The sequence below is a fragment of the Schistocerca gregaria genome, chromosome X, assembly GCF_023897955.1.
Source record: "Schistocerca gregaria isolate iqSchGreg1 chromosome X, iqSchGreg1.2, whole genome shotgun sequence".
NCBI classification, from domain to species: domain Eukaryota; kingdom Metazoa; phylum Arthropoda; class Insecta; order Orthoptera; family Acrididae; genus Schistocerca; species Schistocerca gregaria.
Window position 1 is genome coordinate 427,475,000 of NC_064931.1, and position 25,849 is coordinate 427,500,848.

Consider the following 25,849-nt stretch of genomic DNA (forward strand, 5'->3'; position numbering starts at 1 on the left):
GGTAAGACTAACAGCAGGTACCGCTCGGAGCCAACGTCCCTAAGCACACCTGAGCTACAGGCTGACGTCAAGACCTTTTAAGATCTGTAGGACCATGTTCTATACTGACTGACTCAGATGCATTACTTCAAATAAGCGTCGACTGTATTGCGGTCATGTTTTAAAGTAGGTTTGCTGTCTGACACCTATAGTGGTCACAGGCGTCAGATGTTCGTGATTTGTTGATAATTGAACAAAATATAATTCAAACAAAAAACAAATCAATGCATTCAGGAAAAATTTCGATTCCGAAACGCAAATTCTTAAGAAGGGATAAAAGGAAACTGGATTCATTTGAACTTACATTTACTTCAAATGCGTGTTGGTAAGATTGATAGATGTCAATCTAGTAGCATATTTGCTCCTGGTACGAGAGAATGGACCATCTACATTTATCATAGATGCCCAGAGGACGCCCGGATGTGTAAAAATTATTCCTGTAATCGCGGATATTTAGCGTTACCCATATGTAAAGAAACACCCAGGATAACTAGTAATTCGCCTATACTTAGAGGTTTCCATTTATAGATCCTAGATCCCTCTTGTATTTTCGCTCAGCAATATGTTGGCTGCATTATCGTTCGTTTCGTCAACTACAAGTTGCAACAATCTGAAGAAATCCATGGTAGAATTGCCACCAGGATGAATTTGCAAAACGCCTTCCTTCGTAAATGGGTGATACTGCATATTATGTGGTTCTTTATGCCAGGACTCCCCTGGATTCTCCGACAGGTCGAGCTCTTTTTCGTCGTCTATTTCCACACAATCGTCGTGATACGTATTGTCAGATTAGGAACTGTCACGAAACAGATTCGAAAGCTGTGCTTCCATGCCATCATTCTGCAGTCTCTAAATGACAATCTCCGTGGTATGCCTCGTTCTCACTACACAGAAAAATCACTGTCGTCTAGTACACTAAGTAACTGATCCTCTGTCAGTTTAACGCTTTTCCTGCTCCTTTTCACATTGCAAGGTCCAGGTGTGTTTATTAGCCGCTATTACGAACACTATACGTTCGGTAACTGACCACACAAAAGTTTACAGGCTGTGAATCTACCTTAGACAATGCAACTAGACTGAGTAATCCGACAGCGAGCGCTGACGCTTAGCGTCAGCCGCACTGGCTTGCGGCTTCTTGTGACGCTTGTAAGCGGCAGCCGCAGCGAAAATGTTAATTCTTTAGTATTTTGATAGCCCGAGACCTAATATGAAACTTTCATACGAAATTAACAAGCCGAGGAGCTGCATAGAAATTACCTCAAGAATGAGACTACTGCGCGATCCACGGAATTTCATGACTTTTCCATTTTACTATGTACGAGTTTCTTTCCACTTTTATTCGCATATGAATGATAGGTAGAACGACTGCAGGAACGACCGTGTTCTGCAGTTTGATCTCGTCTTTGCATCCTCTATGGCATCGACACGCAGGGGGTTTTAGTGTGTTTCCAAACTCGCTAAGTACCAGTCGTTGGTAGAGTATGTAATTCTTCCGATCTTTTATTAGTCCCTCTCCACGTTATCACACCCAGCCCAATGTAAGGCTCGTGGCTTTCACCGCCACAGAACCTTTCCAGATGGTAACTAGTGTGCAAAATACTGAACATTCTATATGTATTTTTACACATTTCACCTGTATCCCCAGTGAATTTCGTCCTGCAGTTTCGTATGATGATTTGAAGTTCAGGTGCAACCCCTAAAGTTTCGCTGCAGTGTGGGAGGTTCGCTCCTCACAGAGGCTGTAACTGATCTCACTCTGCGAATCACTTTGCATTGCCATAACTGTATCGGAAAAGTTGCAATAGGAACTTATTTCAGTAACTTATTTCAGTAACTCAACAGTGCTGTGGTGCTTAGGGCTCAGATGGTAACAATTGTGGAAACCCTATACAAGTACCTAGAAAGTACTGACAAACTAAGCTAATGACTTGATCCGTGGATAAGCTACAGCTACTATTTTCTTAACGTAGTAGCATTTGAAACACATGAAAAACTTCAAGAAGTATTTAAGAACTCTAAATACAATCAGTCGCGTATTCATACAACAAGGACTAAAATTAACAGGTGAGGAAAATTAAAAGTAGACTCGTGGAAAAACGGTGATGTTAGAAACTAGGCCTACTTGGTACAGGTTGATCAATTGCATTTTAAGTATCGTACCATAGCACTAAGCGATGGAATCTCTACCTTAAGGGCGGATTAGTGGCTGCGCCAATACATGAAGTACTTACATCCAATATGTATTAAATCTTGTGGCTCTACGGAGAGTTAATTGCGTGAGGCTTAACAGCCGTTTCATCAAGATCATGTAACAAATTTCAATGCTAAATACTATAAAGAATGTACTGGACATCATGAAAATAGGAACTTTAGCAAACTTCTGTATGCACTATGGTACAGGTTAACGGTATCCATGACATTTTATCTTTAAAAAGACTTGCGGTAAACTTAATTAACACTGATTAACATTTGTGCAGGAACAAATGCTGCACGGTCATCACTACAGGCCGAAGTGGTTATATTTTAAATTCCATAAGGAAATTAATAGCATGACTGCTGGTGCAAACTATTGCCCTAGGTAGTTTTTATTCCCATACGCGACGGTGAGTCATGTAGCGAGTTAGAGGAAATAAGATCAGTCATAGGCCATTTGTGCATTGATTGCCGACACAATTACCTTACAGCTCTGGTACCGTTCGGTAGGTGAATGTTACCCTTTATGGCGGCTACGGCGTAATGTGTACCATACTGTACTGGTGTCCTTTCACGTCAAGTCACGACAGGAATTACGGGCTTCATGAACAGTTTTCTGATGGCATCACTGTTTAGCAGTTTTTAGGAACTTGTACTTTGAACATAGACTCAAAGTCGTTGACGAAAATAGGGAGAGAAACACTTCGGGTAAATTTCCTTCAGTTTTTGGGTTCCAGTTGCCTAAGACTGAAAATATAGCAAACTCGTTTTCGACATGCCAACTTTATTAAACGTGGCTAACATTTAAAATTCCACAGGAACATAAAACCTCTTACAACAGATGTTTCAGAGCAATAAAATTTAAAATCTATTGCATGTCCTCGCCACGTTTAGTGAAGCATGCTAGTTCCAATACGCATTCTCTAAACCATTATGCTTGCTTAATTTTGCATATTCGTCCAGACTTTAGGCAGATGTTGGAGAATGCCATGTTGTCAAGAGCATTACATGTTTGTTTCGTTGTTATACAGTTCGTTCCGCTACTCCCGATCCCAAGACAGAAGCTTGGCTCAGGGAAGTCCTAAGCTGTGCTGCCTCCACAGGCTCGTCCGGTCTGAATTTGTAGAAGATACCCGCAACAACACCGCCTACGCACGGCCCCACCCAGTACACCTGCAAGAGAAAGGCCAAATAAATATGGAGAAGTGTCAAAATTACAATTGTCAGTAACTCACTATCATAACATTTCACTTTCCATTGACTACACACCCAGTGGTTTGTCCATGAGCCTGTAACGAAAGCCGGTCCGAAGGAACGAGCCGGATTCATACTAGCTCCAGTATACTGCATCTGCAAACAAGGTAATTTAGTCATGGATGATTCTTCAGTAATATTTCTTCCTTAGATTTAAATTAATGTGAATGACTGCACAGCTTATTGAATATTAGGCGTTCGTGTCATTCACGTGCGTTTTCTTTTTCCGCTGCAATCAGGTTTTGCTCTCATTATGTACATCGTGAACTTTATTTTTCAACGTCGGCCATTTGGGCGCTATGCTCTATAACATCCTACTGAATATATGATTTCGTAGTAATGTTGCTCGCAGATCTCTAACGTGTTCTCTCATTTTAAATCCGGAGCTTCGTGCTTCTGGAACTATACTTGGGCGCTTAGTCTGGTATGTACTGAAACTGAACTCAGTGTTCGTCACAAGGAAGAATTCAATTTGGCGTACAAGACAAATGCGATTCGGAGAGTTAATCTCGAGCAGATTTATAGTTACCCGATTCTGACCTTTGCGTCAGTATGTCATTTTGCTTGCTCTCTGAAGACTAAATAGTGTCAACATTCTAGAGTAATTTTATTTGTAGTATACGTTATGGGCAGCTATTGAATGAAACTGAACAGCGAAGAATCTGGAAAAGTTCTCGAGCTGCAGAATTGGTCAATACGGAAGTTGAACTGAAGGTATAAATCTTGACTAGCATTGAACTGTCAGCACTTCGTACCTTACAGAAGACCGTAGTGATTTCGCAAAATCTGACGCCATGCGTTAATGGTAGAGTTGCAGAATAAGAAGCAGCGGTGAAGTGTTCAATAGTTAGGCAGGTATCTTAACCTTTATCAAATTACCAGTTTTATGTACAAATGTACGTCGAACGTGTGTTACCGGTTTCTGTATATTAATCCAAGCACTATAACCTACGTAACGTCCATAATTAAATCTCCAGTTGACGTAGGAAGAGCTTCAACGTTAGCATAGCAGTGGTTCACAGGCAACTATGGAACCATATCACTCATCGAAATTAAGCCTTACTGCACCAATGCACAGCGTCCCTTGGCGGGCGAGGAACATACCGCGAACAAGTGGCAGGCTGTCACTGAGAGGCCGATAGTGAAAGGTCCTGCGGTTGCCGCCCCTCTCGCGGCGCCCAACACTGCGCTGTACACGGCCATTACGAGCACGAACGATGTGAACATCTCGACGAAGTAGCCCTGTGTGGGTGTCACGAGCCGATTCAAGGCAGTAACGCCCAGCGTTGCTACCGTCTCGTTCGGTGTCAGGACCTGTAACAACCACAACATACGGTTACAAGGAGGCGGCGGCTGCTGCTGCGGCAGAAAGCGCTATGTTGAATTACCTGAGATTTTACGTTGACATAGGAGCACAAAAATTAGAGCACTTAATGTCTTGCTACGGTTAACACGTATCAACAAATTTTATAGTCTTAGTATTGTTCTTGTTCAGGAAAAAACTTCGAATAAACTCAGGCGAGCCATCAGTGACGTGTGATTCACAATCAGGAATCTGTCCGTAAGCTTAACGTTCAGCAGTAAGCCAACTATTTGAACCGCATGCTTCCGTTTAGTGCCCGTGTGTAACGCCTATATGTTCAGGAGCCAATAAGGGAACAGGGGTTCCGCACTCCATTCGTTCCAACACAGACGGCATCGGAAACCACGCTTTGGATGTAGAAGATTACCAAGGATTTTAGTCGCTGGTCCGATTATCATCTTGCTGTCTCAGAACATTCCGTTTTGAATTTTTTTTACGGAATGAATGTGTCGTTTTCTGGTAACGAGTTTCCACGTACAGTCATGGCCAGATTTTAAGGCATCTGAATTAGAGACGTGTTTTGACCAGTCTAATGTGCGGGTTTGAAACAGCCTTTTTCTTCCCATTTAATATCTATTTGTTACAGCTAAATAGCTACATTAACAGGTTCATCCCTGAGTACCTGGAGCACGGATGAACCAGCGGTGGCGCCCACGCACTGCGCCGTCACGTACAGCAGAGCTTTCAGCGGGCCCAGGAAGCCGCCCACCACAAAGCCCATAGTCACTGCCGGGTTCACGTGGGCGCCACTTACGTGACCCAGCATCTGAAAGCAAACATTCCGCCAGTTTTATTTATTTTTATCAACTTCTTACAGTACGACTACCAAGAGAGGCAGTCATAGTGGAAAATGACAGTGTTAGCTTCAACACTTTGGAACAGGACGAATAACTTAGTATTTCATGTAGAGTGTCAGGATTTGTTTGATTTCGAACGAAGTGCTTCGTAACTAGTTTAAACATACTGTAACTGCGACGTTTGTTAAACACTACAAGAAATACCAAGTTTAAGTTCTAGTAACTGTGCTATTTTACTCTGTCCTCTTTCATGGCCCTTTATTTTCTAAAGGTGAGGCCAGTGTTTCCAAAATGTGTTGAAGGTGTATAGGCTTTGTGCAAAGCCATGATGCCCTCAGGTTCCGAAATTTGAACCTGAACTTTTATTCGGAGCAGTAAAAACCTTATGCTGTTTTCACTTTTGTTATCAACATTTGAGCCGTGGCTCAGTATTAATGGCACTTCGAACAAAAACTGGATTTTCTTTTTCCGAATACACTGCGGATGCATGTAAATTAGAAATGTATTCTTGCGAAGAAAACTGCAGTCTGCCACTTAACGTCACTATACCAATAGCGCTTTGTCTTGTCCGATACGTAGCTCTTCAGATAGGTTCACGTTAATACTTGAGTCATTTAAGAGAAATGGAATATAGGTGTCAGGTACCTGTTGATTAAACTGTGTCTAAGACCTGCTGTGGAACTATTTGGCTAAGAAAATACCATTAGAAATTTTACTACTTTTGTAGAAGAAATAAGTTTGAATAGTCAGGACGTAGACTTCAGTTTCCTGGTGTGGCACAACGCTCCTAATAATCTTTGCAGTGTCTTATTTTGTGGTGATTCTGTGAGCACAATACTTTCATGTGAATACTCTCCGTTTGTTTGGCCGCTTATGAGTGCTGTGAAGTAGATTGTGTTGAAGGTCAGATTCTGCTCTTACAAACACGGTTATTTTCACTAACTAAATTCTGACTGTCAACGCAGTGGCTTCTGCCTAGCCATTCCTGTAGCGTTCGTTTGAAGTTCATGTATAATTGTGCCAGACTTTTACGTTAGGGGCCTGCCAATAAGTTATATAATATCGCAGTAGAATAATTGCTCGAGTTCCCCGACTCCTTCAAGCCATAAGTTTAATGCGTTTGTTCAATTTTCGTGTCACGGAACGAGTGATTCGTTCAATATAGGTGACAACGGTAACCATGCTTTTCTAGATAAGACCGTCTTACATCTAACCCTCACCACGGTGTAGATAATAGTTCTTGAGTTCACTTTCCCATTTAAATTGTTCATCTCGAAACCCACTTCGTTACCTAGTCGGAGTGTCAGTTCAGAACCGTTATTGCCTGTGCTTCGAGACTTACGTCAATAGTCATACTAATCAGTCCATCGTTGCCATGAACTTAATGTTTGTAATTTTAGCTAATATGGCCGGCTGTAACAAACCTGGAGCGACGTTTTTGTCTCTTCCTGGAAGTATTACACGCCCTTTGAGTTTTCGAAGTGTGGCTGACGTTTTTCAGTAAGGCACGATGAAGGCAATAACAGCACCGACACAACTCGCAGAACTTGCTGCCGTTGCCGCGTTTGCTGTCCGTCGCCAAATCTCAGCCGCAACAAGCAATGACCTGGTACTAGCTCGGTAGCAGCAATGTAATTCTGTCCTTAAGGTATTTCCAATTCGCGTCTCATACTTATTGCAGTTTCTTTACTTCCGCCAAGTTACCGCTACACTGATCGAGTTTATCCTTCTGCAGCGCGACCATTACCGCTGTACCTACCTGTACAAGGCATGCGACAATAAGTCCAAATGACAGGGCGATCTGAACAGTGGTCGGCTGGTAGCCTTCGAACCATGCTGTTGTAGTCGATCCACACCCGACTAGCACCAACAGGAACGTGCCGATAAGCTCCGCAACCAATTGTCTCAGCAGTGTTTTCCAGGGCTTCAGGTCGTCCAACACCAACAGGTCCAGGAAACCTAGAATGATTAGCGTTTCTGAATCAAATTGGCGATCGGAATATTGTACCTGCCAAGACAATTTACATTCGCACGTTCATGATTATACAAAAGAGCGGAAATTAAGTTATCAGTATGTGTGAAGGAGAAAAGCCAGATGAGTGAAAAATTAAGCCTTCAAGTCGTCACGAACGTTTGTGAAACTGCTCAAAGAAACCGTCTGAAAATTAGGACTGACAATGAGAAGTCTATCGTAGTTTTTATGCCAGCACACTAAGTTTTTTGTCTGGCCATGTGAAGGCTAGTATCACCGACTACTGTCGAGATTGATACTGTTCAGTGATATTAAGGGTTATTTATTGAGAGGGTTTGGGTGTAACTTATTACCAGTAAACCAGAAAATATATCCGGCCAGTAGATACTAAATGCTATTAATGTAAAGCTGTGGCAGGTCGCTAGTTAAGAAATTTAAGACTAAATGTGTAGGATAATTTGAGAATATTTAAGCTGTAGGAGACACCCCTCTGAACCTATTTCACTTAAGTGAAGTGATGAAAATTGGAGAGCTTTTCAAGGGAAAAGCTGTCCATAACTAGGGAAAAAGTTGACACCAGCGATCTCAAAAGTGATCCAACTCTCGTAGTCGAATAGGAGAGCTGGGCCCTAATCGTTTGTTAAGTTATATGTAATTTATTACTTTAAAGTTACGAAAGAATCAAAATTATGATTTAATTTTTAACAAACTGGATAGTATGGTTCAAATGTATAGTTAGTAAACAGAAGGAACATTCAATTTTCGGAATTAAAGGATACGCTACGAAAAGTTGAAGTGTAATACTAGCCAGTGACCATGAACACGGACTTAGGGAATTGTGCGTCGTCTCCCGGCCGCGGTGGTCTAGCGGTGAAGGCGCTTAGTCCGGAACCGCGCGACTGCTCCGGTCGCAGGTTCGAATCCTATCTCTGTCATGGATGTGTGTGATGTCCTTGGGTTAGTTATGTTTAAGTAGTTCTAAGTTCTAGGGAGACTCATGACCACAGCAGTTACGTCCCATAGTGCTCAGAGCCATTTGAACCATTTCGTGCGTCGTCTACGACGTCTGGATTGCTTTTCAAGTGTAGTTCCCAACAGACGCCTACCAGCGACAGTAACATGAAAAAAATCTAGATAGTTTTAGGTGAATAATTACTTAACGAATGGATATAAAATGTTTCCGAAGGTAACTGAACGAATTTATCTCACAAATTCAGTTGTTGCATTAGGCGTAGATCTTGTTCAGGTAACACATTGGAGGACAATTGTTAAGTATAGCCGAAGGATAATCACTGAAAATTTAATTACTACGTGGAAGTTTACGTACGTACATACCATTTGTGGGCATACTGGATAGGAGGGGCACACTGTAGCCTTTACAATACAAGCCGACAAATGTACAATGATTCAGAAATGGTCAGAAAGTAAGTAACGACAAACTTAGGCTTAAGATAATTATGGCGTTTATCCACAATACTTTATTATTGTGTATTATATGTCTGTGCAATTTCTGACAATTTTTTCCAACCATAAATAACCAACGAGGTCGACAACTAGCCAATCAATGTTATAGCTCACTATGTCAACTACCTTCAAAGACGTTTATGAAGTAGTAACGTCTGTTAAAAGATTTAAGACTACTCAAAAACAAGTCACTTTGTGTCCCAAGTAAAATTGTAATGACAATAAGATAGATTAAACTAGTTGACATTCTTGGAGGAAATGTCTCGTTTCACCAAGATCAGATTTGAAAATTCAAATGTGCCCAGGAAACACTGAAGTGAGAAATCACTAAGCTTTTCACAAGGTAAAAATATGTGGAGGTCAACTTTAACTTACGGGAATTACGTTCCTTAAGATAAGCAGCCAGCAGAATAAACATATCAGAAGCACGAAAATAAGACGAAAGCATAAATAAACCTATCAAGTAGTACAAAAATAAATGTGAAGACCGTATCAGAAGAACGGAAAGACTGCTTAAGCTAACGAAATGTCTACCACCAAGCTATCCTCTGCCGTATTGACAATATTAAGTACCCCACCCCCGAAACCACTCCCGCTTCCTCTAAAGTTTAGCTGCCATTTTTTACTACCACTGTCTCAGCTGTAGCATGCCTGTATACTCTTCCGTTGTCCGTTCCGTTATTCCAGAAGGCTTTCGGTATTACCCCTTTTCTCTAACCAAGTTGAACATGATTTTTCCCGATTTTTCCTCCTGTTTGAATGCAGTAGCCTAGTTTCGCAAAGATCTATATCACATTGTTCTTTAACTATCGTAAATGACTGCAGTTTATATTTGGCCCTCACCGACCTCACCTCCGTGCCTGTAACAGCACTAAGCAGCTGACTGCTTCGCACCTACCGTCAGACACTAAAGCTACACAACAATTCTCCGGGAAGGTAAAAATTATAAGCTATGAAACATCGCTAAGTACTGTTCTGTCCTCTTCACCTGAGGTAATCTGGTGCGACACCGCTTCCAATAAAACCTAGTAGGAAGTGTGCAATGAAAATTTAATTCTACGTGAAGTGAAGGATGGCTGGAATATCCCACTAAATTTGACAAACGGAACCGCGCTCCGTACAAAAGAGTGAGCTGTTTGTTGTAAGTATTAATACTACAATGAAAGTGCAGGTCGGTAATGATGGGAAGAAAATCCGATATTCTTACGGATGCCACGAGAAAAATAAAACTGCCGTTTTCCTCCTGTTCGGATACCGAGTACGGAATGTTAACCTGCAAACTGTTACATTATTTTTTCATCTACAGATGCTTAATGGATATTACGAACTTTTATGTAAAAATTAAGGTAATTGTTACAATAAGCTTCACGTTTTACATGTTTATCGGGGGGGAGGATACGTCTCTCTTACACTGCCGAACCTCAGGTATTTCTTTTGAAAAAGGGAAAGAAACCCTGATACTACTATGTTTAGTACCTCTACCCTTTATTTCAGAAACAATTTGAGAACGTTAAATTTGGACGTACTGCAAGCTTAACTACGTAGGAGTTAACTACCGATTAAAGGATAAAAATACTTAATATAGAAGTTGGCTTTTAAGAAGTTCCAATTTCGTTAATGGCGAAGTAATTTTTTTTTATTTTTTTATTTTTTTTTTTTACACAAATTACTATTAAACAGTCGTTGCACGGGTGGAATTTCCTTTTGAACTGAAGCTTAATTATCACTAAACACGGAAAAATTTACAACATCGGGAGAAATATGTGCAGGCCTAGCGCGATGGTTCACCTTACATCTTAGAGCCTGATTCCGCTAACGCTTTTTTGTTTACAGGGATGTCTTACTGAGACCCTAATTCTATTACATCCTATTCATTTATTTACTAGGAGCCTTCCCAATGACAGAGCCTTTCTATCCTGTGAGCTGCTTACACAAAGCAACATCTAAGCAGGCAGCAACATGAAGCTGCAATTCTGAACTTAGAATTCCAAGCAGTTCGCGTTCGAAGCGTTCGTGTGCGTGTGCGTGTGCTGCACCGAATTGTCGACGGGTCGCGTGGCATACAGGAACAGTTTTTTAAACCGCGGAAAAATTTTGACGGAAACCTAGAGCTGCGTAAACATTTCTAACAAGGAACGTCAAGCAATGATACCTTTTTACGCCGAAGATAGCACGGCTTCCCATATTTTAGACCGTAACCCTTACTATGAACGCAAACAAATAGGAAAAAAAAAGGTTTATCTGTTCTGTGCGTTGTCGGAGTTACTCTCGCAGTGTTCAGCACTGGGTAAAAAACTGTTCTGTGGTAGAGTTATCCTAATCCCTCCCTCCGCTCCCCTCTCGCGCAATGCTAGTTGATCAAGATACGCTTGTGTACAAGGTAGTAGCCGGTACAGAAGTGAAGCTTACAGCGCAGGTCGTTAATTGGGCAATGAATTTCATAGGTGAGAGCGTTGCGGGTCAGAGGCGACGATCTAGTTAAGATCCCTTTTCGGCCTTCCGGTCTTAAGCTATTAGCGAGTTGCTTCGTCTAATATGCTCTTCATCACGAAGCTGCGAGACGAAACAACGGATTAACTCAGAGGTATCACAGTAACTACGCAGCAGTTAGACTACTGCCTACTATTAACTGTTTCTGCCGTTCGTAAGGCATCCGACTTCAGCATTTAGCCTGGCACTTAATTCGGGCGCAGCGATTAAGAATTTAAGAGCCGAGAGGGGGAGTGTTATTACCACACTATTCCTTATTGACAAGTTGTAGATAAGAACCTATACTTTCCCTCCCTCCCTCCCTCCCCACCGCTATAATATATGCAAATGTCACCATCCACGGATTGTGACCTACTTAATGTTAGAGGCAACGGTGAAACTACGAGTTAGGCTCACCAGAACGTGTAAACATCCTTCATCACAAAAACCAATGACGCATTAGGAATACCAACATCTTGGTCTTTCGAAACCGTCTGGAATTGTGACAGACGGGACTAAATTTAAATTTAACCAAGTATTGTCTTAATTAAACACGAAATGTAACTGCTTAAGAAACATTGGGTTATGATGAAAAGAAGCGTTGTCTTCGGCCCTTTCAAAATAAGCCACGATAATCAGTCGGGATATTATTTGATTAATATGCGGAGTTCAGAGAGCTTTACTCCCACCACTAACATAGTAAACCGAATATAAAATGTGGACGAATAGTTGCATAATCATCACTGTTAATAATAGAGAAATCGTAAATTCCTATCTCACACATCCGGAATTCATTCATGTAATGTTAGAAAACACACGGGAGAACGATTCAACTACCAAAACACCGTATAAAATAATCAGGAGTAACAGCAAAAACGTAAATGAAGGACAAACACCTACATTAACGTTTCTATCTCCAAATAATTGTAAGAGCCTTCAGGCAAGCAGATTTTATCGCATGCTATACTACAAATTACGAAGAACTACGACTTACATTGCGAGGTAAAAAGATGCTTCAACGCGAACATACACATGTTGCTATTCTATAACAACAACAGCGGCGTTGCTAACGGTATCAGAGTACGAGTGAACAGGCTGGCTGCTCCTACATATACCTCTACTTGACCAAACACTATCGCAGCAAAGACGGCACAGGTCAAGACAGCAGTCACTGCTGAACGTGCTACACTATAGTCTCTGTCGAGTTTGCATATCACAATTTCTTTTTTTGTTTAACACAGCGCCTCTGTCCAGTTTGCATACCACTATTTCTTTATTTTTTTGACACACCGCCACTTTCACAGTGTTTTAGATGCTACATTTATCACTCAAAGGTACATCCCTTTTTAAAGGAGTGCTTCATTGTTTTACTTTTCCTGGTTTTAATTAGATGTGTAGCCTCCAAACTTTAACGTTTCAGGTAACAATAGCATCTGACAACCAATCCTCGTCTATCGATAGCATGTAAAATAAAATCTTGCAAGTAACTATCATTTCATTCGATAAACTTCAATTGAAGGATCCAACAGAATTTAACGTTAATGACATCTAATGGGTAACATCAATAGGCAACTTTTTAATTATCAATCTTCTGTTGCTGCTGGCTTTATGTGTAACATCTAATAGAGAGGATTAGCTATATTTTGTTGCAGTCGGTTTAATTCTACAAAGGATGGCAGACTTAAATGAAACATAATGTCTTGTAGAGCCAATGTTCCGTGTGGTTTTAGTGTTCCGTTAAAATATGATTCGGCATTACAGCTACAGGCTACAGGTGTTATTTCTAAGTACAATTAATTTATACATTTTTCAAGAACCATGTGGCTACGATTGGTCTCTGCAGTTTGCCGTTGAACTTCCCTCCAGCAACCTTATCGTTTCCCCCTAATGACCAGTCCTGATGTTCTATGAGGCTAATATCAATACAACACACCGACTCTACATCTACACGCCTTACACATCGTTTCAAGATGCATCTTCCGCAATTTCCGCCTTTCATACAACGAATCCGCTCTGACATTCATCTTTCCTAACATATCAAATCCGTGCTTCCCTGTCCTTTTCGGCTGCAGGGTTCGCTCCTCCTTTCACATCATTTCTGTTACTTTCCTCTCGATAATCATGCTGTTGCCTCCATCCTAGCCTCCGTAAGCAACGTCAAATGACTCCAGGAAGCGTCAAAACACTAGTCTTCCTCTACACGTCTGACACACAGGCTTAATGCATTAGAAATGTTTAGTGTCATCATTATCATACTCTGCTTCACAGTCTAAGCCTGAGTTTGATATTTTGCTCTTGACAAGTGCCATCTGAGAATTTTTATTATCTTATAACTTCTTTTCCGTTAAATACTATGAGTTGAGCTATAGTTTTTAAGAGTTTATAGTCATATATTTTGGCTATTGTCTACAGCGGATGGTTTTCATTTCGAGAGCTACCTTCAGGGGACATTACACTCAACCACGTTACTCTTGTAGAACTAACAAGGGAAAGGGAGACTTCTTTTGCTAGTGCCTTTGTCCCGCATTTTGCGAAGGGTCGGCATTCTTAAGATCGGATTTGCATTGTTAGTTTTCATGGGTGGCCAGATGCCCTCCCTACCGCCACCCCATATCCCCCGGGATAGAATAAGTGTACCCCAGCTGTTTGCGTCTAGTGTAAGCTATGAAATACTGCAAACATGTTTGAAATGTCTGCGAGGCGGGTAACTGAGGCGCGACGTGGGGACGAGCCGGATATTCACCCAGGGGGATGTGGAAAACCGCCAAAAAACCACACCCAGGCTGGTCGGCACACCGGCCTTCGTCGTTAATCCGTGGAGCGGATTCAATCTGGAGCCGGCGTGCCTACCAGGAAGCAACGCATTAGCGATCTCGGCTAACAAGGGAAAGGGAGACGTTACGTATATTTATACAAAACGGAAGTTTAAAAACAATGAGACAAGTACATTTTATAGTGATACAGCAGTTCACTTTTAATTGTAACAGAATATCGATTCCCTACTAAGCTATCTGTCAGACAGCAGAAACCAATTAATACAGATAGGGTAAAAAACTGGAAACCTTGCTATGATCCTATAATTTGATCTCAATAATTAACTTTCCAACCAGCTGGACAAAGACAGTAGAACCCTAACTAATAACGTTTTCTTTGATGAAGCTCAAAACAAGTAAATAGTTGTACACCCAGTAACAAATGTTGTCTCTGATAGTGATGCAACGATAGCATAAATGAGATAGTGCCCTACAGCACAGCTACTGCTCAGTAGAAACCACAATAATTAATGATTCCAGCACATATATTTTTACAAATAGTTTACAAAATCATACTGGGGATAAAATTTATAATGAAACAAACGCTAACATAAATTTTAATCTATTTCATGATAAATTCATATCACTGTCTGAGAACAGATTTCCACGTCAGCTAATCAGAAAGGCCGTTAAACAATCATCTAAAAAAACATTGGATCACTAGAGCTATTAAAATTTCTTGTGGAAGGAGAAGAAAATATATCTGTTAGCAAAAACAAGTAGAGATCCTGCAGTAATTGCACACTACAAAAAGTAATCAAAAATATCAAAAGTTTTAAAAAAATCAAGAAACATGAACATTATTTCAGAAATCAGTAATGTTGACAACACACTTAAGGCTATATGACATGTAGTGAAACGAAAGACAAAACAACAGATCGTAGAACTAGATAAGTTCACATTGAATTCAGTGGAAGGGCTCTAAATAATCAGTGACAGATAGTAAATACAGTAAACAATCATTTATTAATTGTAGTAGACATTATAAGGACAAACAGATCAAGGGAAATGAAACAGTACGTTGAACAAATAACTTACATAAAATTCAGTCATATGGATGTCTCACCCACTTCTCTTTCTGGAATTAAGAAAAATATATATTCTTTCAAAAATAAAAATTTGTCTGTATTTGATGGTTTTTCCAACAGAGTTAAAGATTTGTTCCCATATAATAAGCCTTATATTATCTTAAATACATCATGCATCACTAACTCAGGCCATTTTCCCAGAGAGATTGCAATATACCATTGTCACACCTCCCTATAAAAAAAAGTCAATAATTGCTGACCCATTTCACTACAAATATCAGTTTTCAGAAGTTCATGTATTCTAGAATAGTACATCACCTTCAGGGACTCACACCTAGTGAGTACGTGGCTGGCGACCATGGGGTCCTGAGCTGAGTCCTGGTATTGCTTGCGCTTACTTATGCCAGGCTCCTCACTTTTATCTTTCCTATTTGGCCACCCTCTGCCAACTCTTGTTCTTTTCCGACCCTGACGCTATTAGGTTTCGAGGGCTAGGGCTCTTCCATTTCCAACCTATACTTCTACTGAGCCGAATATCTCCCGGGATAAGGAGATTACCTTTTGTCAATTGCCAACGGCCTTCTAGGAGGGCGGATGAGCGGCTAGAAGGAAGGGCACTCTCTTGCCCTTGGGATGGGAAACTGCTCCTAAAGGCGGAGGAGCCACAAGGTGGCCAACGGCATAGAATGGAGAAGGCAACGGGAAACCACTCCATTAAAGACCCGGGCGGGTATCCCAAGTATCAACAGCTTACGATGGAAACCTCTTTGGTTAAATTCTCCGGAGGTAAAATAGTCCCCCATTCGGATCTCCGGGCGGGGACAACCAAAGAGATACCAAAATCCAAAACCATTAATGTAAGAAGGATAGAAACATGGAACGTCAACTCACTTCTTAAATGTGGTAAACTGGAAAACTTGAAAATGGAAATGAAACGAGTGGATATTGATGTACTGGGAGTCTCAGAAATGAGATGGCCAAACGCTGGTGACTTTTGGTCAGGGAATTACAGAATCATACACACCGGAACAGCACAAGACAATCCCGGGATTGCAGGAGTGGGAATTATCCTCAATAAATAGATGGGGTTAAGAGTAAAAGGATTTGTTCAACATAGTGAGAGGATAATTTATGTCCGATTGGAAACCAAACCAAGAGACACAATCATAATCCAAGTATACATGCCAACTACGAAGCACGAGTCTGATGAAATCGACATGATGTATGACCACCTTGAAGAAGTAATTGGCAGAATTAAAGGAGCTGAAAACCTTGTCATCATGGGAGATATGAATGCCGTTGTTGGGGAAGGTAAAGAAGAGGATGTGGCAGGGAATTTTGGATTAGGATTAAGAAATGAAAGAGGGGATAAACTTGTACAATTTTGCTAAGAAATACACTTTGCATTACAAATACCTTCTTTAATCATCATCCAGTAAGAAGATATACTTGGAAAATGCCTAGTGACATTAACAGATATCAAATTGACTTCATATTAATGGAGCAAAGATTTAAAAACCAAGTTAAGGACAGCAGATCATATCCAGGCTGTGATGTGGAAAAATGACCACATACTCGTTATCATGAAGACTGAACTAAAATTCAAGAACATTAAAAAAAGAAGTACATGTAAATGGGATTTCACAAACCTGAAAAACGAAAATACACTGAAGCACTATCAACTAGAAACAGGCAAGAAAACAAATACACAGGGCTGCAATGACATCCAAAGCAGCTGGAAAAAAATATATAGGAAAACTGTACAGCGGACGAGACCTGTCTGAAAACATCATGGAAGAAGAAACAGAAGTAGATGCACACAACATAGGTGAACCTATATTAAAGGAAGAGTTTGAACTAGCTCTGAAAAAATTGAAAAACAACGAATCGCCTGGTATAGACAATATCCCAACCGAACTTCTGAAATCTGGAGGAGCAAAACTGAATCAGAAGTTGTATAGTCTTGTTTTCATCATGTACGAGCAGGGTAAAATTCCTACAGACTTTGAGAAAAACATTATGATCCCCATTTCGAAGAAGGCAAATGCTACAAGATGTGAAAATTGTAGGACGCTCAGCCTAGTTACTCACGCCTCTAAAATATTAACCTCAATTATCCTAAAACGCATAGAACAAAAAGTCGAAGCTACACTCTCCGAAGACCAGTTTGGATTCCGGAAAGATAGAGGAACCAGAGAAGCAATATTTGCTCTAAAACTAATAACAGAGAAACGACTAGATAAGAACCTGAAAACATACATAGCTTTCGTAGATGTAGAGAAAGCCTTTGATAATGTTAAATGGGATAAGATGTTCGAGGTACTCAAAAAAGTAGGAATAGACCATAAATATAGAAAAATGATATGGAACCTGTACAAAAACAGGACAGCAGTTATCCGTGGACGCACAAAACAAGAAGAGGTGCAGATACGGAAAGGTGTCCGACAAGGTTGCGCGCTATCCCCTGTTATCTTTAACGTATACATTGAAGAGGCGCTGAAAAAAGTAAGGGAAAATTCACGGACAGGTGTAGTAATTCATGGCCAACGAATAGATATGATAAGATATGCCTATGATATAGCTGTCCGGGCTGAAAGTGAAGAAGATCTTGTAGTCCTGCTGAATAGAATGGATAAAGTTGTGGGTGAAGAATATAATATGAGAATTAATAAAGCAAAAACAAAAGTAACGGCATGCGACAAAGAAGATCAAGTGAAAGTCCAAGTTCATGTAGGCAACGAACTGCTTGAACAAGTTGATAAATTTACTTATCTGGGCAGTAATATTAGCAGGGATGGAAGGAGCAAGGCATACGTGAGAAGTAGAACAGCTCATGCAAAGGCTGCTTTTAACAAGAAGAAAAACATATTAACATCTAAGAGCATCAGCCTTGAAATCAGGAAAAATTTTTTGAAATCATATGTGTGGAGTGTGGCATGCTATGGGTGTGCAACATGGACTCTCGGGAAAGAGGAAGACCAGAAGCTAAATTCTTTTGAAATGTGGTGCTATAGATGCATGCTCAAAATAAAATGTATCGACAAACTCACAAACGAAGTGGTTCTGGAAAGAGCAGGCGAGAAGAGAAGCTTCTGGAGTTTCATTGTTAAAAGAAGAGTGCAATTTACTGGCCATCTATTAAGACATAAAGGGCTTCTGAACACAATCATAGAGGGATATGTCGTGGGAAAAAGGCCAAGAGGAAGACCACGACAGAGGTACATGGATCAAATCGTGAAAGATGTGGGATGTGACACCTATAAAGAGATGAAGAGAAAAGCTGAAAGACGCACAGAATGGAGACAAGCTGCCATTGTAGCTGTTGCAAACCAATCCTTGGATTGACCACTACAGAAGAAGACATCACCTGAGCAACTATAAATGCTTAGTAAATCATAGTTTCCCTTACAGAAAACTAGCTCAGCTGAGAATTACATAACTGCGTGGAATATGTTCTTTCGTACGTGTCTGAAAGGACAGTCAACACGCAGAATCCGCGGCTCCGATACATTACATGTAAATGGAAGGTGGAGATGGGGAGAAAGAAACGGAAAGCGAAGGGACTACTAATCTCAGTTGCGTCGGAAATTTACGTGGAATCAATGGCGAGTGAAAGTGTGTGCTGGACTGTGATTCGAACCTATGATCTACTGTCGACTTGACAGTTGCGTTAACCACTGCGCCATCGAAACACAGCGTTTACCGCAATTACACGAACTATCTCGGCACACCTCTCGACCGACCCACTTTCCCACCTAGCGCCACCTATCTGCAGTCCCTGTCCATGTCCTCTACTTTGATATTCCAGCAGGATGTCAGACGTAATTGTGAATCTGCACTGAAAGTTCTGGATCCGTTGCCCATCGAGGAATATCAATTATATGAATGAGCGGTCTCATGTTAGAAAGAACAGACGCATTCCTATGACTGATTCGCCTCGATGGGCAACGACTCCTGTCCGAGAGAACGGACACCACGCATTCGTATAATTGATTCGCTCGATGGCCAACGAATCCATCACTTTCATTGCGGATGCACAATTACAGCTGACCTGTGGGAATCTCAAAGCAGCGAGCATGGAGGAAATGGACAGGGACTTCAGACAGATGGCGCCAGGTGAGAATCTGGGTCGGTTGAGAGCCATGCCCAAATACTCCGAGCAGTTGCGATAAACACTGTGTCCGGGTGGCGCAGCGGTTAACGCAACTTCCTAATAAACAGGAGATCCCGGATTCGAATTCCGCACACACTTTACTTGTAGCCTCTGGTCCAGCGTAAAATCCCAATGCATCTGACATCAATAGTCCCTTTCCTTTCTTTTCTCTCCCTCCATCTTCAGTTTACATCAGCCGAGAATGCTATTTACAAGTGCGCTCATCAGTTTTACAAGCACTAAATAACAAAATAGCGACAGTTGGTATTTTCTCTGAAGTGTGTAACACATTTGACTGTGTGAATCATAGACTCTCCTGGATAAATCGACCTTTTATGGAATTGAATTAATGCATTGCTGTCGGCATCAGATACGTGAACATAACTGATACTGATGATGTCATCGAAAGTCACTCGATATACGCCTTGACATATTGGTATGCAGTTAACTGGGTTTCTGCTTTGATACTCTCCTACGAAGAAAATGCCAAAATGTGAAGATGTAGCTGCGTTCTTTGCTCGCTAGTATGAACAACAACATGTATAAAATGCTTTTATAGATTAATCAATATTTACTTCTCCGCCCTTCAATTATGCAAAAGTTATATACAGCCAATGGGGTCAATTCTGCTTAGAAATAACTAAGTGTACCAGACACGTACGACTGGATTTGTTTTCGAGATAATACGAAATGCTACTACGGTTCCTAATTTAAAGCTGTGTGGTAAATTATTATCCTAACTTTGTGAACCAATTCTCGAAGTAATTAGTACAATAAGTCTGGTGACATAAGTGATCTATGGGCGTTTAACATGCACAGGTGGTACCAGAATACTAGAGAATGAATGTGATTCACTATATCATTCGCATGGTATGGGTTAATTTCTGTAGCAATCTGTAAAGAACAATAGAGGGTGTGGTTTGTAGGCCCCTTTACTCGTTTTAAAATGCGTTTAACAAATCTGATGTATTTGCTGTCAAACATGTGTAAAACTGTAGCAAAAAATGTTCTTCAGTACTGTGTTCACATTACTGAAACAACACCTCGAAAAAAGGCAAATTTTACTTACCTTCTACAAATAAAAGTACTCTGAAGATATTTACCTTTCTTTTCAATTCAGCTTGACATACTTTTATTTGATGGAAGATTCCACAGAAACTAACTAAACTATAAGCGAGGTCTATCAGAAAGTTCGCTTAACTTAAAAAAGAAAATCGTTGTTTAACATCCTGTCAACGACGACGACCCTAGAGAAGAGGCACAGTGAGAGAGAGAATAGTGATGGGCCACGAAACCAGTCAAGACGTTCTCAATGGCACCGTACTGGCATTCGTCTTAAAATATAGAAAAACTGCGGGAAATACAACCCTGGTTGGTCAAACGTGGGTCTGATCACAGCTCCTTCCGAACGCAGGTTCAGTGGATTAAACATGGCTCCATCTTGCTAAGTGTAATTCTGATCAGTTAATTATTTTTTCTAACAATAGCTTCTGCGAAGCTCTCTTTCTTTCGAGGAGATGCGTATACAATTTAAAAAAGAATGCAGGACCAAGCTGTAAGAGTTGTGTGGTTCTGAAAAAACGACAAACGAGAGATAAATGATGACCAAGAGTTAGAAGTAGCTGACAAATTAACATTGTTAGTGGTCTGGAAGACTGTAAAGCTTGTTTTTTCCTTATTCGTGAAAAACCTCTTGCGACTTACGATGAAACAGGTAATTACTCACACTGAAGAATGTACTACCAAAAGCTCAAACAAAACCGAACTAACGTTGTCCAGGATTATTGCACTGCTAATGTGATTTATTTCTCATTTATTTCGCAAGTTTTCTTTATTTTTTCCTGTGATAAAAGTATCATAGCTTAGTATATACTGCCGAGTACTGAATAACAAATTCAAATATAACCGAATACAGGCTGACAAAAAAACTGCTGAACAAACCAAACCAATCGTAACGATAACCGTTCGAGAAGCGGTGAATGAACTCATAGCAAAATATTATCTGCCGGGATACAAAAAAAAAAAAAAAAAAAAAAAAAAAACCATGACACGTTTTTGTCCTATGCAAAATTAGTCGCTTTTTTTTTCAAATTGTTGTTGATCAAGATATCGCCGGAACAGAATATAAATACGTGCATAATGAATTACTAGATTAGTTTTAAATGACACCAATTTCAGGTACCTTTGGCTCCAATATGAAATTTCAATTTTGACGTCGAATATGCTTCGGACAAAGAACAGTTGCAACAGTAGTCCTGGTCAAGAGAAAAGCAAATACAATATTACGGAAAATAATGTAAAAGCATTGTTATTAGTACAATTAAGGCATTAATGGCAGAAAACTTTTGTAATAAAATAAAGGTATTTGTATTATCATTCAAACTTATGCCTACCTTATGTAATAATAAAGGAAGTAAGATTTTAGTTTTACGTCCCGTCAACGACGAGATCATTCGGGACGCGACACAAGCTCAGATTTGGGAGGATGGGGTAGGAAATCCCTTTTAATGCAACCATACCAGCATTTGAGTCAAGAAATTTTGGAAAATACTCGAGAACGCGAATCTGGAAGGTCGTATTCTACCCGATTACGAATCCAATACTTAACCACCTCGCTCTATGCGTTAGATACGTTCCTTATTCATCAAGATACTAGAGGCAAAATGTGAAGAGAAAAAAGATACATCATGTTTCGTGGGCAGCTCACAACTTTAAATGTAACTTATTGCACTTCGTGTATCTTAAGAAAACAGACATGTTAACGATAATCCTACAGTATGTTCATCTTAATTGACTTTAAGCTGTGATATTAATATTCGTTTTGAGCACAAATTTTCAGGAATCAAGAAAATTATTCAGGATGAAATGCCTGAAACATCCGCTTAAAACCTTACGATATATCTTAGAAAAATTAGAAAAGTTAAAGTACAAATCGTAGTTATCAGTACAGCGTAAGATTATGGACAAATTTCTAATTCCTGCGAAATATGCGTACCGCAAACCTAATTTATATCTACAGAAATAGTTTCTCCTAAGATGACCACATCATAGTTTCTAAGTTTAACTATTGCACTGCTGGGAAAATGATAGATATAGAAATAAGCTAGCAAAGACTACGAACACAATTAATGACGTTCAATAAAGGAAAGCGATGGGCGTGGCTCCTCTTGTAGTAATGTGGGTCGACGGAAAAAATTAGAGTTTCAGTCTTTCAGATGGAACGCAGTAGACCTGTCCTGACTTGAATCAGCTGAACATTTATGAAGCTCACATTCTGCCCACACGTCATGTCTTTTTAGGATACCGAAAATGTTCCGTCTTAAAACAGACGATGTATCTCTAATCTCCAATGAAGGGGAACTCAGCCTCCCAGGTGGCTGCAGGTAACGGAAACCAGGTCATTGCCGTATTTCCTGACTTCCATACAGCATTCGAAACAACTTCGCATCGTTGTCCTTACAGAATAACAGGACACGTGTGCGATGAGTCCAAGGCCTTCCCAGTTAACAGAAACCAATAAGTTATTAATGGAGGGATATCGGCAGAAGCCAAAGAAGAGTCAGATGTATCTTGAGAACGTATTATGCTATAGTTACTATTCACAATCTACATGAATTCCCGGAGGATAATATTTCTATTTTGCTGAGGCTCTCCGCAGACGGCACAATTTCATACCCCATACAAAAATTAAGTAAGTGGCGCTAAAACTGACAATTGATACTAAAGATGAGTGAACGAAGTGTAATAATCAGAGCTTGAAGTGCCCTATAGCAAAACAGCTGCTGTACACGCGGGTACTCATATAGAGATCGTAGAAATCATATGTGATATGAAAGTGAAAGGACCTCCATGTCCCGACGGCATACCAGGTGAGATAATACAATCATTAAGTCCTTATGTAGTTTCTTACATGAGCACACTAATTAGTGAATCCATTATCCAGGAGCGCTTTTCAAAATGCTGGAAAATGACAGAAGCAGTCATTATATAAAAAAGGAGAAGATAGATATCCCCTAATTCCCAAATCATACCGGTCGACTTACCTACTATATCTACTATGTAAGATTTTGGAAAAGCACTAACCAATAGATTAAAATGTCACAGGATTCTAACGGGATTAACTAACCCGCAATATGGATACACGAAGGGTAAACGTACTGAGGATGACATTAAAGAGGCGAAAAAATTAGTTTACGCTACAGATACAAAATATGTTATAGGTATGATGATAGACATATCTGGGACATTTGACAGCTTATGGTACACTTCATTCTTTAAAAGATTAAGGAAAACGGGCTGCCTGAGAATTTTGCACAACCGCCAACTGGATTATTGGGAAGAGCGATGTGTGACGCTGTCAAGTCCCACAGCTACAGTTACCAAACTTATTACGAAAGGACGTCCTCAGGGCTCTATTCGCGGTGACGATTGCTCGGACGTTGGTTGGTTGGTTGGTTTGGGAGATTAAAGGGACCAGACTGCTATGATCATCGGTCCTTTGATCGGACGTTAACTTAGAACCACTATTCGGCAGATTACAAAGCAGTCGGAATTGTTAGGAGTTGTTGCATATTCTGAGGATTTGTTACTTTTAGTGCGCGCCAACAGTCGAGATAGGATAGAAAATAAATATAACAAACTTCTCGGAATCCTGCATGAGTGGTGCTGGCAGGTGCGACTTAAGATAGCTCCACAAAAATCGACGTATATGTTACTTAGAGGACGACTTATTAGGGATCTATTGACTAAAATAAATCAGGAGGTCATTCAAAAGTATACCGCTAATCGGTATTTAGGTGTAAACTTGGACGAAAGCTGGACATTGAATGCCCACTTAGAAATTGTAACGAGGAAAGGAAATTTTATAATGAATGAAATTATTAACTTGGGACAAAGGAGGTTCCTTTGAGCGTAATTAGACTGTACCACGAGATTGTATTAACTGTAGTTGTTGGATACGGTGCCAGTGTTTCGGCGCATAGGTTATGACTGGTCAGACCTGCCGCTGCAGTAAGAAAAGTACAGCAAGAAATTCTGCTTCGATGCTGCGGGGCCTTCAGCACCAAAAACGTGCTAACTAAGTTAATGGGTGTTTGTCGTCTGGACATACAAATAACAAAAAAAAAGCTGCCATCTACTGGCTGATGAAGAAACAATACGAAAAAATACCCAAAATTCCCGGGAAACCGGCAACTAATCCAAGAGAAATGAAGAATTTAACATTTACAGAATGGCACCAGAAAAATAACTCATCAGGCACAGGAAGGAGCACGTTTCAGTTTCTTTCTTATGTAACTGAAAAGCATCAGAAGACGTATTTTGGGCCAAGTAGGGGACTGATCCCCTAAATTAGCGGTCATGTGCCATGTCCTAAATATCTGAATAGAAATGAAGGGCTTATTTCAATAGTGCTACAAGTCCATTTTTGTTCATTCTGAGACACAGAGTCCTAAAGTTAAGAGAGCGCTGAAAAATTTGCAGTTGAGATACTAGAAGTTTTAACTTTAGGACTCTATATCTCAGAATGAACGAAAATAGACTTGTGCCACTATTGAAATAAGCCCTTCAAATGGTAAAAGGGCAACGAGCAGCTGTGACTGTGGCGAAATGTGCACACCAGATCATGTCCTATGGGACTGTCCCCTAGTTGAAGACATAGCAAGGACTGCTAGGCAGGCCTTAAGAGGTAAAAGTGTTTATGACATAGTTAGAGTAAACGAGGACTTCAGTATCTTAAATCTTATAGCTGATACTGTCTCAGAAAAAGCAAGGCGTAAGTGTAGCCAACAGAAACCACAGCAGAGGCGAATAAGGCCTGTATACGATCCTAAGGAACGTGAACGAAGCTCGATAGCTCTACGATGACGTGGTCCAGTAATGGGATCAGTGAAGGGAGGTGGTGACAAACGTATACAAGAAGACCGAGAGGAATCAGTGAAAGTGATACACGCTCATCCGTCACCATGCTGTCTGGAGCCAGCAAAATATTGTTGGACTCGACATGATGGCGATCTGGTACGGCGCGTAGACAGAAAGCTGATTAATTTCGATAGTAGTTAATTGTATGTGTGTCCATAACAGAGTACACTAAGGGCAAATAGTGATAATTTGTAACCACAGTAGCAATATTGGAATATTTGTATTAGTAATAGTAACATAGTTTTCAGTAATAGTAGCGTTTGCTGAATAACCCAGGTGGCGGCTTTTTGTGATTGTAACAGTTACATAGTTTGTTATTGTAGCGGTAGTATATGGTGTTATAAGAGCAGTAATAGTAGTAGCTATAATAATGACTGTAAATTAG

At 40.4% G+C, this 25,849-nt stretch overlaps 1 protein-coding gene across 1 annotated transcript; it reads right to left on the reverse strand.

Annotated features, from left to right (window-relative positions):
• Window positions 1-2,996: 2,996 nt before the first annotated feature.
• On the reverse strand, window positions 2,997-12,635 carry LOC126299584 (aquaporin AQPcic-like). Its single transcript, XM_049991595.1, has 6 exons — window positions 12,546-12,635; window positions 7,406-7,605; window positions 5,472-5,615; window positions 4,591-4,800; window positions 3,502-3,582; window positions 2,997-3,405 (listed from the first exon to the last, which is right to left on the reverse strand). The coding sequence occupies exons 1-6, from the start codon at window positions 12,583-12,585 to the stop codon at window positions 3,256-3,258; spliced, it is 825 nt and encodes a 274-aa protein (XP_049847552.1). The 5' UTR covers window positions 12,586-12,635; the 3' UTR covers window positions 2,997-3,255.
• Window positions 12,636-25,849: the final 13,214 nt, after the last annotated feature.